Source organism: Octopus bimaculoides, chromosome 14 (genome assembly GCF_046866305.1).
Source record: "Octopus bimaculoides isolate indiv1 chromosome 14, ASM4686630v1, whole genome shotgun sequence".
Taxonomy (NCBI): Eukaryota; Metazoa; Mollusca; class Cephalopoda; order Octopoda; family Octopodidae; genus Octopus; species Octopus bimaculoides.
This window is the reverse complement of record NC_142941.1, coordinates 6076880-6091882: the sequence shown is the minus strand read 5'-3', so window position 1 is coordinate 6091882 and position 15003 is coordinate 6076880. Positions and strand designations below refer to the sequence as shown.

The 15003-nt window shown below is 36.0% G+C and overlaps 1 protein-coding gene across 1 annotated transcript; it reads right to left on the bottom strand.

Moving 5' to 3' along the window:
- Positions 1-7162: 7162 nt before the first annotated feature.
- LOC106870499 (uncharacterized) lies at positions 7163-13699 on the bottom strand. Its single transcript, XM_089363312.1, has 4 exons — positions 13625-13699; positions 12204-12348; positions 10848-11148; positions 7163-10265 (listed from the first exon to the last, which is right to left on the bottom strand). Exons 1-4 carry the CDS (start codon positions 13697-13699, stop codon positions 8765-8767), a joined length of 2022 nt encoding a protein of 673 aa, XP_089219438.1. The 3' UTR covers positions 7163-8764.
- Between the last annotated feature and the right edge of the window lie 1304 nt (positions 13700-15003).

The window sequence follows — 15003 nt, the reverse complement described above, 5'->3', positions numbered from 1 at the left end:
ACTGCAGATGCGATCTTGTCAAGCAAATTAATTTCAATACCATCTGGTTAAACAATAATTCATTGTAATGCGGCCTTGTCAGCTGGCAATTAGCTTTAATTAACTTTAATGTGGCCTTCACAGTTGGTAGCGATCTTTAATGTGGCTTAGATAGACGGTACTTAGTTTCAGTGTGCCTTTATCGTATAACAGTTAACTTCAATGTGGCCTTTCAACTTGAAAATATTCCCCACATCTGCCCTCGCATCTTAAGTAAAGGACATATAAGGATAACGTGATCCCTGATAAGTGCAAAGCACGGGGACACATTCTTAGCTCGAAAAAACTTTTGATTGTAGGTCCACTCAGTAGCTTTTCATCTAGCTGCCAGCAACCATAGGCTTTAACCTCTGAGAATTAAAAAAAAAGGGGGGGGGGGCCACAATTTAGGGAAGAGGTACAGGTAGTTGACTAGATTAATTACAAACTCCTCCCCTTCATACTAAATTGTCCATGAGCTCTGATCAAAGACGAAAATAATTTTCCTCCTCCTCCTCATGGAGGAATACTACTACTACTACTACTACTACTACTACTACTACTACTACTACTACTACTTGAGTGTTTATAACGAGAGATATAAATATAAAGCTGTTTCTATTTTTAACCGTCGACCAAAGATCTCTCACCTTGTACTCATTTCCAAGCTGCTTATATACACCCCGTACACACGCGTAAGCACGCGCACACACACATACATACATACATATAAATACACACGCATATACACGCACACATTTACATATATATATATATATATATATACATACATACATAATACATATATACATACATATATTATATATTATATATATATATATATATATATATATATATACATATGCATACACAAACACGCACGCACGCACACATGCACGCATGCGCACACTCATATATATAGTTGTCCTAAATCAAAAGGAATTCACTTCGTTTTGGGATTTGGTTTGCAAGATTCTTTATGTGAATTCGTGTGTTGAATCATATTTTGTTGTGTCTGGGGTGGGTCATTCTCTTTTAGTGCCTTATTATTGAACACACTCACCGGTTCAATTTCCACTCATTTAGGTTCTATATATTATTTTGTTCTTTTGCTTGTGCCAGTCATTTGATGCGGCCATGCTGGAGCACTACCTTTAGTTGAAAAAACATCGACCCAGGACTTATTCTTTTGTAAACCTAGTGCTTATTCTATCAGTCACTTTTGCCGAACCACTAAGTTACGGACAAGTACACACACCAGCATCGGTTGTCAAGTAATGATGGGGGACAAACATACACACACATACACACACACACGCATACACACATACACACACATATACGATGGGCTTATTTCAGTTTCCGTCTACTAGATCCACTCACAAGGCTTCGGTCGGCCCAAGGCTATAGAAGACACTTGCCCAAGGTGCCACGCAGTGGGACTGAACCTGGAACCATGTGGTTGGCAAGCAAGCTACTTACCACACAGCCACTCCTGCGCCCACTTATTTTTTTTTCCTAAAATTTTCGTTGCGTCTTGCAACTTTTTTCAAAGTTATTGAAAATTTTAGGAAAAATAAATAGTAAATGAGTGGAAACTTTACCGGTGAGTGTGTTAAATAATAAGGCACTAAAAGAGAATGGCTCTCCCCAGACACAAGAAAAGGAATTCAGTGACTCTTTTGGCTCACGGAAACAATTGTTGCATCTACATTATTTACATTATTTACATACATACATACATACATACATACATACATACATACATACATACAACCCACATTCATGGATCCATGTATGTATGTATGTATGTATGCATGGATGGATGGATCCATGCATGCATCTATGTATGTATGTATGTATGTATGCATGCATGCGTGTATGCATGTATGTATGTATATATGTGTGTGGATGGATGGATGCATACATGCATGTATATATGTATGTATATATGTATGTATATGAAGGTTCTCTGCCGATTGACGGTAAGGATTCAATACTTCAATCAATAATTTATCAATCATAAATTATTTTAACTTCTGCCGATTAAGTAAAAAATATGTATGCACTCATGTTTTGAGTTCAATCTTTCTGCTTGTATTACCAAGACAACTTATACACACACACACACATGGACATATATATATATATATATATATATATATATATATATATATATATATATATATATATATATATATACATATATATATTCAAGTGTGTTTATATATAGATAGCTTCTTCTAATCAAACCTACAATCAACCATAAATATCTGTTTACGACCGATTTTTGGCGGATTCACTGTTCATATTCATGACCTTTATACCCATACACACACATAAATACACACATATGTACTTGGGTACAAAGATACTCACACTGACACAAACAGAAAATATATATGTGTGCATTTGTCGATGTATGATTGCTTCCTCACGTTTTTATACTGTTTCACCCTCCATAAATGTGTGTATGTAAGCCTACATACATACATACATGCATGCATATATATATATATATATATATATATATGTTGGTTGTCTACTCCTTATGTAGGGTCTGACCATTTCTTGTACTTACGCCTCAGATCCATCATGGCGTCTGATGTGGCTTTTTAAACCAAACATTGTATTGAAAAGACACCCTCATAAATTGCATATCTGATTTGGACCACCAAAAGCTGCAGTTAAGTTCTGATCTTTGTGGATCGTAAAATGTCTTTTAGGGACTCCGTTAGATTTGCAGACCTTATGACATGCATGGCGTTGAAAGGTGTGCATATATATTTAGGCAAAGTAGTTGGTAGGGGTTCGTTTTTTCATGGGTCCGCAAATGAGAATGTGCGCACACTTCTAGATGATAATTTCAACAAGAGGTCAGAAAGGCCTTCCTGCACTTATTACATGTGAATTAAAAAAGTATTCCCTTGATATAGCTGTGCTCTCCGAAACTCGTCTCTTCGGTGAGGGTCAAATAAATATATTTATCTATATATATAGATATATTTTCTTTTACTTCTTTCGGCCATTTGACTGTGGCCATACTGGAGCCCCGCCTTTAGTCGAACAAATTGACTCTAGGACTTATTGTTTGTAAGCCTAGTACTTATTCCATCGGCCTCTTTTGCTGAACCACTAAGTCATGGGGGACATAAACTAACATCGGTTGTCAAGCGATGGTGGGGGACAAACACAGACACAAACATACAAGTAAATTCATATATATATATGAATGGCACCTTGAGCAAGTGCCTTCTACTATAAATTCGGGCCGACCTAAGCCTTGTGAGTGGATCTGGTAGACGGAAACTGAAAGAAGCCCGTCGTATATATATATATATATATATATATATATATATATATATATATATATATATGTATGTATGTATTTGTGTGTCTGTGTTTGTCCCTTCACCATCGCTTGACAACCGATGCTGGTTGAGCAAAGCATAATCAAATACACTCCAATCTCGACCATCCCAGCTTCTTTTATATCTATCACTGACTGATCTTTCCAAGGTGACATTTTTTTATACCTTATAAACGTGTAGGGTACGATATTACCAAGACTTGGTTGCTACTTCTAACAGATAAGGCTGCCACGTAGTGGCTTCTCCACTGGATTGTGACATTATAAAAATATGATTTGTCATAACTGATGCTACCCGACTTATGACTTTTAGACTTTAGTAGTTGAGAACGTCTTTACATCACCGAACAGTAAATCCTATCCCAAATCTTTGGTTTATGTTCGGCCTACTGATATTACAGTTTAATGAAGGCACAAATGATAAAGTTAAGCCCTCAAAAAACGTTAACCAATCAAAATTAATCAAAATTACAGCTGTGATTATGGAGAATAATCATTAGTCTTAATGACAATTCTTGTCGAGTAATACAAGGGGTGGAGGGCAACTGTAAAATTCCAATTGAATAAATATAGTTAGCGGGAGAATGATTAGTTTGGTTATTGCAGTTTTGTTCTTAACCTTTCATGACAAGAATAATCATTAAAGAATAATCATTAATAGATTTTTCTCTTCATTACGGTTTTAATCATAATTGATTAAAAAATTTTAATGTTAACCTTCACTTAACATCTCCGGAAATTGATGTGATTAGCTGAAGATGATGTCATTTGACTTTGACTTACTAACACTTGCCATACTGTGACCTCTGACGTAATAGACATCAGTCATGTAGCACACTGACAATTATTGTACACATAAATTATCTTTGCTCCAACAACGTGACCAATCAGAAGCCAGCGTAGAAGACTGTATCTGATCATTTGACCTGCTAGAAGTAGCAGCAAAATCTCCATCAAATCACATCCTTTTGTCTTAAAGAGTGAAAAACAAATTAGACAATGTAGTCCAGTGGTTGGAAAAGATAGAAGGGTCATTGTTGGAACACCGTTGATTCTAGGTCCGCTTGATCATGACCGATCAAAGCTTGATCGAGTCTAAACAACGATTACATCCTTTGCAAATAAAGTCCCACTGGTCCGCAGTCTACTTCTATCCTACGACCGCTTTATACACAACTTCCACGTCAATCCCTTTATATTCGAACATGTTTTATTAAACCTCAGGCAAGTGTGACTATGTTCCATTGCTCTCGTTCTGCCTCTCCTCACACTTTTGTATTATTTGGACAGAAAAACACAAAGTGGTGCTCATAGGTTTGACAGGCTGGTAATGTTTAGGCAATTGTATGTTGTACATCTTGAATTTCAGCTAGTCGTTCACAATCGGGGCCAACATGACCCTTAGGGGTCCATATAAGATTTTGTTGTTAAAATTTATGTGAAATACATTGGTTATACTTCAACAATACAGAGATATTTGAATTATTTTTAATACAATTCCTAATAATATTTAATGATCAAAATAGGATTTTTTAAAACATCAAATGGATACTAGGGTCCACAGGAGTAAAATAGGAATCAAAAGGGTTTATAGGAGAACCACTGAACTTGATAGTAGTCGTAGGGAATCGAGTGAAAAGGATTGTGTTAAATACGTACTTTGTATAGGGTTTGAGTTCGAGGTGACACAGAGGTACTGGGTGAAGGTGATACAAAACTTTCTACTTCATGAAAACAGGAACCGCTGTACAAAGGCAGAAGACGGAAAGATGAAGCAGCACGAGGCTGCAGTCTGTAACCGGGTGAAGATTTACCTTCTGTTATACAGAGTGTTCAAAAAGTCTCTCCGCAGTAAGTATTTTATTGCGAAATAAATCTCCCAAGGTTTAATAGTATTTATAAGATGATATACAACTAGAAAAGAATATATTAGACTTTACAAGACTTTAAAAAACTTTATAAGAAGTGTTGAAAGTATCGTCCTTCATTTTCAATACGTAAGATGACTCGTCTAAAAAAAAAGTTGACTCTTCTAAAATAAAATTCTCTGCGGAGAGACTTTTTGAACATCCTATATAAGTGAAAGTTTGCGTTACGTTAGATGAGCGAAATTTTAAATCTAACTAGGTGAGTGAAGGCATACTTGTCACTAGATGAGTGAAGCTTATCTCATTGTGTGTGTGAACGTTTATATTACACTCTGTAATAAAGCTCTATCTCTTACTAGGTGAGGGAAGGCTTATCTCTTACTAGGTGAGGGAAGGCTTATCTCTCACTTGGAGAGTGAACGTTCATCTTTCACAAAGTAAGTGAAAGTTTACCGGTTATTATATGAATGATAGTCTATCTCTTCCTAGATGAGTTAAGAGGTCTCACTTGGTGAGTAAAGGTTGTCCCCTACGAAGTTTAACACCTGCGAGGTGAAAGAATCCTCCTCATTCATTGGTCAAATGAAGGTTTGCTGTCTACATGGTGAATTAAGGTTTATCTCTCTCTAGGTGAGGGAAGGTTTACTACTTATTAGGGCCAGTGTTCTGGTTTCTTTGATGGATATATATATTCCTCCTGGACAGGACTCCGGCCTGTCACAAGATTATTCATTTTTGCCAGCTGAGTAAACTGGGGCAATGTGAAATGAAGTGTTTTGCTCAAGAACAAAACGCATCACCCGGTCCAGGAATCGAAACCACAGTCTTACGATGATGAGTCTAACATCCTAACCACAATGCCACGCGCTTCAACACTTATGAGGTGAGTGAAGGTTTAATGTCTTCTAGCTTTTAGTCATTTCTATTTACTGATAAATGCCTATATTTTGTCTTCAATCACTTCTACGAAAGAAAACAAATGGAATATTATTGTAATTACTATACTTATTATTATTAATTTATAAACTTCAGCCAATCATCTCCTACCCGCATCCCAGCTTCAGGAAAGCTTCAGAAAGCTTTGAGCAGTGACCTACCTCGTCAATCTAAGTAATAACAAAAGGAAGACGTAATGGCACCTTACAGACTGACGTCATTTGTGCAATTAATGTCAAGCTATTCTAATGCTAAGCCAGACGCATCAATTCCAAAGAATGAAGCTCAGCGTTGACACACCACCATTGCATATCGCATACATACTGCTATCACGTATTTCTAAGCACACACACACAGATTTTGGTTTTTATGCAGAGTTATTCGTAAAAACAGTCAAAAAATCACTGAGGGATCAACTCAAAATATTTAAATAAAATAACACATTATAGTTTATTTTTACAAAATGCTGTTAGACACTTTGAAGTTTCTCATAGTTGCCTTCGTGAGGCAATATATATATATATATATATATATATATATATATACACGGTTTGTTGGTGAATCCCTAATCCTGGCCAGTGGCACCTTTGCACCGCTCATAGGACAAACCTCTAGCCCGTGGGTCTGATTTGGGTAGTCGTTGCTGGTCAGGGATTTACGACGTTGGAGTTGAAATCCTAGCTCAAGCACTTTGAATTGCATTTTACGACACAAGAGAAAAAAATCGGGTCTACTCTTTGGTATGCCGGTTTACAGACAGAGCAATAGAAACACACCCACACACGCACAATATATATATATATATATATATATATGCAAACACAGAACCACACACAAGCATGCGCACACACACACATACGTACACACGCATGAATGCATTTGTGCGCGTGTGTGTCTATGTATCAACATTAATATAGGAATACAGTTATGTAAGAATAACGAAATAGATAGAAGAAAGAAGTCGATATGATTTAGGGTAGACCACCATTTACATTTATTTACCAGTTTATACCAGTTTTTACCAAAGTAATTATCCAGGATATTTATGTTCAAGTTCTATATGACATCTTGGGTGACTTGGAGTGTTTCTTCTATATTTTTAAAATCTTTTCTTATCTGTCTTCCTTATTGTTTATTATAGTGTAGATATCTCTTCATTATATAACTTATTTACCAGTTTAGGAAATGTCCAGCACATTCGACTGACTCATTAGATTAGCTAATAAATCTGGCAATAATTTCTATTTTTGTCGCAGTGGCAAATATTCTTTTCTAATCTAGGCACAAGTTCCGAAATTTTTGGGGAGGGCGCCAGTCGATTAGATCGTCCCCCAGTACGCAACTGGTACTTAATCTATCGACCCCGAAAGGATGAAAGGCAAAGTCGACCTCGGCGGAATTTGAACTCAGAACGTAACTGCAGACGAAATACCGCTAAGCATTTCGTCCGGCGTGCTAACGTTTCTGCCAGCTCGCCGCTTTTCAGCGGCAAATATTGCTTCGCTCTGTATTTTGAGATTTTCTTAATCTGTTAAATTCAATTTCTTTTGTTAACCATAAATATTTGAGGTTTTTCTCGCATAATATTATTTTGTTTTGTACATGATATCACTGTCTGTCCTGCTGCTACAATATTTGCTGGGAAGTATAAGTGTTTGTGTCAGTCCTAATCTGTTATATTTTATGTCATTATTATCGCATGATTGCATACAATGTCAGTTATATCTGTACGATAAAATTTATATAATATCTGTATGACAAAAGTTGTGGTGAATCAGGAATAAGCTTAAAATAGATGTTAATTTTGTTGTAAATGCTACAGACGTTGTCATCAATAGAGATATCAGTAACCATTTTACTCGTATTCCTCTTAAGTTTTGAAATTCTAAGAAGTTTCATTGCCAGTTGCTGATAATATGTATCATTCGTTTATTCCTATGTATGTTATTGTAGAATTTCTCTCTACTTTCAGACTTTCTTAGCTTTTAAACACTTAAGGTTTTTACATGTTTAGTCTTCTTCGACATATTCAAGTTTTCTTGTGTAATTTTCGTTTAGTTAGTCTTGTAAATACTCTTGTATTCGTTTTGACTGAAACAAATCATTTTCACTTTTTCCTTTGAGTTGGTCAATATCTAACTAAAATAGAACTGTTGTTGTAGTTGTTTCTGCTGTAAATCGGTGTTAACTCCACTACAACTTCTAAAAGACTTGCTGATTCTGTCCTTCAAGTTTACCCACTCATTTGTCTCCTAGCTTTAAGTGTATCAGGTGGAAGGTTCTCAGAAAAAGGGACCGATGAAGTGTTTTGTTATACTAATGCTACTTGGATATTTATCTAAATAACGATTATTGTCACCTAAGTGTCTACTAGATCTTGTATGGACAACTTTAAAAGTTTTATCGGACTAATGTACAGATGAATTTTAAGTATACAAGTATTCTAAAATCCGTCGCTAGTCATTGCATTTCAAATCTTTCTTGTATCTATATTACGTTTAGTTTGCTTCTACCGTGTATAAAGGATGAGCCAAAAGTCACGAATGAATGGGTTTCGTTCTCCAATAAAATATCATTGGCGATTAGCTGAGGTAAAATTACCTTGCGACTGCTTAAAGTATCTGCTCGACTTCGATAATATGCTTCCCCATTTTTGTCTCTTAACTTCGTTTTGTTCTTTATTTTTCTGAGAGGAATTAAGCCTATTTGCAGATGACATTTTCATCGGTAACACTGATTTTTTCAAATCAAAATTATTCTTAAAAGTTTTATTACTCGTGTTATTCATGTTATTCATATTGTATAGAAGTGATGCCAAAAGTGGAAAAATACTGCTGTTGCTTTTACTGCTTAATTTAGACCCCAAACTCAATAAAAATAGTTTGGCTGTCTTTTTCAAATTTTTTAGTGTTTTTATATTCTTTTTCCCATGCTGTAAGGCAGAAGAACTATTCGTTTGCTTGGATTTTGGCTGGCTTTGAGCAGCATTGGCTCCACTACGTTTGACCAGTTTCAATTTTGGAGGAGGGGAAGATATTTTAGCCCGTAGTGTATCTTTAAGGCCTTCTGCATATACTTTGTACTCATAATCTTCCAGTGTTTCCGGAGAAATAATATTTGATGTTCCGTCTGAAAATTCTTCGCAAATCCCAAATCTTTTTGAAGAAAAAGGTAAGAAAAACGAAACTTCACATGACTCGGGAAGAGGAATTGCAGAAGTATTCTCCAAGCGTTTACTTTGTGATATTAATTTAAGTTGAACATAATTTTGAATATTGGGAATTTGTGTGGCAGAATGTTTCGTCAACCAATCATATGTCCATATCCGGGGCACATATCGACGTTTGAAACGTCTAGATTTTTTAGATTGTGTATCAAATCTATTCGGCTGAGCACGTTTCCAGGTTTTTACAGTTTCAAGCAAATATTGCATGCGATGCTGTTGTTGCATTCGAACTTGAATATTTCTCCATGGAAAGTTTTGTTTCTGAGGCCGAAGCCGGAAGCTCTTTTGTCGAGGTAATCCTTTTCTATGAGCATCATTGATATCGTCAACAGCTTTCTCGAGTTTAGTAACCTTGATCTTTTTCAGTAAGGGTTTTCTCAATAACTTCAACAGTGGTCCCAAAGGGACATTATTTATTCTCCTACCTTTCATAGCAGGAATAGTTTTGCTAAACTGTTTCCTCTTTCTTGTAGAAAGCGAATCAGTAGTATTGGGATTAGTAACAACAGTTTTATTGTTAATCGACTTCACGTCATTATTCTTTCTACTTTTCAAATACTTTAAAACCTTCAAAATATTTCTCTCTCGGAAGTTTATGATTTTTCTCTTCAAATTGTTGTACTGCTTGAAAAACCGATGAAGATTTTGGAAATTTCTTTCACCAGCACATTTGTTAGATGGATGTTGAACACACTGTAAATATTCTGCTGTGATGTTATTCTGCCGTAAGGTTTCTCGCCACTGAGAGAGCTGTTCAAATTTTTCAATCATATTTCGTGGTACACGACAGCCACTTTTAGACAAAAATACGTTTTTCATCGGACAAAAATTGCAATTACCGCGAGAACTGAGATATTAAAATAAAATGAAATAAAAAAGAAAGATTAGAGTCAAGAAACATCAAAAATATCTGGAATATGATTACACCTTAACCCCGGCAAGTAAAAGCTCAACAAGTGACATTTTCAGCAAATGCCAAAACATAGTAAGCATTAATATAGCAAGTACGAACTAAGAGTGTGTGTGTATGTATACCAATGTGAATATGTGTATATGGTGTATATATATGTGGATGAATGTGTATACATGTGTGTGTATGTGTGTGCGTGCATGTATGTGTATATGTCTGTGTATATATATGCTTGGTGTGTGCATGTGTGTGTCTGTGTATGCGTGTGTGTGTGCATGTGTGTGTATACACACACACACACACACACACATATATATATAGATGTGTGTATGTGCATCCATATATATATGTATATATATATATATATATATATACATGCGTGTATATGTGTATTATATGTGCGTGTATGTGTTTGTATATATATATGCGTGTGTATATATGTGTGTATATATACTTGGGTGTGGGTTGTATGTATGTAGGCTTCAAGGAAACATAGGAGACCCAAGAGTAATATCGTACCGGCAGATGCTCTTCAGATATTTCCCATTGACAGGTATTTCACGTGATTCAGACAGGAGGTAGCACATGTTGTTTGAAATATTGTGTGCAGAAAGCCAAGACAATCTTTTGCTACATATCAACCGATTGTCGATAAAGGAGAATACAGGTTTCTCCTGACATCCCAAATCGGCGATTGTATTTCGTTGGAAGACCAATTTCTTTCTATTGAGGTAATTATCGCCGGAAAACAAACCCGGTTCCAATGTGGACACATTGCAATGAACCAGCTGAAACACCTCTATGTTTGCTCGGTGGAAAGCTGAGGAGATATGTAAGTAAAATATATGTAAGATATATATGATAGATAATGTAGCGTATTTTCCGGTATACAAGTCGAATTGGTATACAAGCCAAAAATTTACAGCTAAAAAAAGCTTGGTCGATTTGTACTCTGAGACGACTCTGAAGGACGACAAATTCCATGTGAAATGCAGTAGGATTTGGAAAGATAGTGACAATATTTGAATGTTATGCTGCATGTATACGCTATGGAAGACGTCGACTTGTATGCCGGAAAATACGGTTGGCGAGATAATTATTAATAATATAATAAATAGAGCAGTGAGCTAGCAGAATCGTTAGCACGAGGGACAAAATGCTTTGCGGCATTTTCGCTCATCGTTATGTTCTGAGTCCAAATTCTGTGAAAGTCGACTTTGTCTTTCATCCTTTCGGAGTCGATAAAATAAGTAGCGGTTGATCACTGGGAGTCGATGTAATGGACTTAAGCCTTCTCCCGAAATGTTTAGCCTTGTGCCAAAACTTGAAATTAATAAATATAATAGATAAAAAATGTAATAAATATAAATTCAACTAAAATAAGTAGATGAATTTTTTTTTACAAATAAATGAGAATTATATAAAATAAATAAAAAGATGCAAATGGCATAAATTTGAAGTAACTCTTTTTAATTTCGATACAAGGACAACAATTTTGAGGGAAGGGGTTAGTTGCTTTATTTTATCGAGCCTGGAAAACGACAGACAAAGTTGAACTAGGCGGGATTTGAACTCAGAACAAAAATAATCGGAAGAAATGTCAGCTTAATAATAATAATAATAATAATAATAATAATAATAATAATAATGATAATAATCTCTTATTGTTTACTCGCCCCAGGATGCTGGGTGTGTCTCGGCGAGAGATTGTAACAAACATGCAGATTAAAAGTAAATAATAATAATAATACAGGTACACACACATATATACATTTATAAATGCAGTTACACGGTGGAACACACACACACACACACACACACACACACACACACACACACACGTATATACATATTTATTTAAATTAAGCTACTTACCCTGACTTTCCACGAGTTTGATGTTCGATTGGCTGATTGTAAAATAACGGATTGACGTAGAGAAGAAAGCAAATCTCTCAATAAACCAAATATTTCCTTGGTGGAAGTGGAACGATTCCAGTTCAGATGTCGAGAATGACGTACACTGAAGTAGACAACGTATACAAAGGACAGTTTGTCACATGACTCGATAACTCAGTACACACACGCGCACGCGGGCACTACGCATACATGCATGCACATAAACACACTTTCGCTCTCTTTCTCGTAATATATATATATATATATATATATATATATATATATATATATATATATATATATATATGTGTGTGTTTTTATGTGTTTATGTGTGTGCTTTTGTGTGTGTGTGTCTCATATCGCATCTTATGATGGGATATCCTTCATATTCCTGAACCAGCTGTAAGGCTACTTTTCTCTTTAGAAATGTCCTAGAAATTTCACACTACCTTGGCTTTGTTGTCTCATTTTATTTAACACACATACACACACACACACACGTGGTTTTGGCCGACCCAAGGCTATAGTAACAGACGCTTGACCAAAGTGCCACGCGGTGGGAATGAACACGGAAGCATGGGGCTGGGAAGTAAACTCCCTACCACACAGCCACGCCTGTGCCTATATCATATGCTATGGAATAGAGGAGCCTCTTGAAACTTTATCCAAGAGGGGCCGAGAATCGTTTGCATAGATACCCGTTGGACTCCGCTGGAAAACCACTGCTCATTTTTTACACTCTAGCAACCTTTGTCACTACAAGAGAAAGTGAAGTAAGAAGCAGCACATCGTGATATCGAGATATTCTCAGACGAAATATATGATCCGAACATTTGCAAAAGTGTGGACAAAAGAATCTGAAGGGTCAGGTGAAACTTTTATAACTTAGCAACAGATAACGGTTATTAGCAAACAGGTTCTATTGATCTTGAGAAAAGAACACACAATACTCTTTCAGCAGAACTAAATAAGTACTTTCATTAATACACACATAGATGCACACCCCATGCACACACATATACATACATACACACCCAAAACTCATACACACGCACATACAGTCACTCAGCACACATATGCGTGTAGCACACATTCACACATACGCACACATACACTGACATAAACACACATATTAGTTTCACATTTTGGCACAAGGCCAGCAATTACGTAAGGATGGGTGGCGGTTGTTAAGTCGATTACGTCGACCTCAGTACACGACTGGTATCTATTTCATCGACTCCGAAATGATGAAAGGCAAAATCGACCTCAGCGGAATTTTAATTCAGAACCTAAAACCTAAAGCATTTTCTCTGATTCTGGCAGAAATGCTGCTAAGCATTTACTCACGATTCTGCCAGCTTGTCGCTTTCATAAATATTAATATGCTTCAAATAGATTACCTTAAACCTTTTAATTCGACTTTTTTCGAAGTAAAGTCTTTCAACTGCTACGTTTCCGAAAAAGCAATCTGTCATTGAGATAGTCTTCAGGTTCAAAAAAGTTATGTTGAGACGGTTTGAAGTTTTAAATCCGTTACACGGTAGAAACGGTTGTGATAAATTAGTGATAACTACCGATGTAATATTTGGTGGTACGAGTAAAGGAAACTTTAAATCGTTGCCTGTACAATTCATTCCTATTAAAGAACATTCGCAGTTTGAACTGCAGGGCGTTTTCACCGTTGACGCTGCTTTCAATGTTTCCTGCGCAGACGATTGCAACAACCAGAACAAAATTATGGCGAATATTTTACTTTGCATATTTGTAATCTGAAAGTGAATGAAAGCAAAAAGTTATCAAGAAATAGTTGATTCAAACTTAGAAAAAACACAAACTTCGCTAATTTCTTCTGAAGAACGCTTCTATGAAATGGAGGTCTTTCGTAACATTTCATTAGTAATTTTGGTTACCATCGAAGACATCTATTTCATGCAATGTGTTCTAGATAATTAAGCCTCAAAGACTCAGTTTCTCACTCTCTCTCTCTCTCTCTCTCTCTCTCTCTCTCTCTCTCTCTGTCTCTCTCTCTCTCTCTCTCTCTCTCTCTCTCTTTCACTCTTTCTCTCGCCGTCTCTTTCTCTGTCGCTCTCTCTCTTCTAGAATATGGATTACAATGAGAAATCTCCGGAACAATGATTGAGTGTAGTGAAATAGCTCGAAAAGTAATCGAATCAGCTTCACAAACTCAACATTCTGGAAGCATAATTTTTCTGAATTTGACACAACACCAGCCGTTTTTAAGGGGAGGGGTAAGTCGATTACATCGACAGCAGTGCTTCACTTTTACGTATTTTATCGACTTCGAAAGTATAAAAGGCAAAAAGTTGGGCAGCATTCTGGAAGCGGAACACACAAGGATTTAAACCCGCTTCATACACTTGCCTTTTCGGAAATTTAACCTCTAGAAACGGTTAATATATATATATATATATATATATATATATATATATATATATATATATATATAAATATACATATATATGTACACGCATACATACATATATATGTATGAAATTGTATGTATTTATTCATATCTACATGTATGTGTGTGCATATGTATGTATACATAAATACATGTGTGTATGAGTGTGCGCGTGTGTATGCATCTATCTATGTACCATGTGACTGTACCGATATCTCTAATATTTCATACTAACAGCAGTTTTAACTATGACTTTATATGACGCTGTTTAATAATGTCACTTTGATATGATTTCAGTTGACAGTCGTTGTGCATGGTGCAAGCGGTATAATTCACACCACTTTGCATGATATCAGT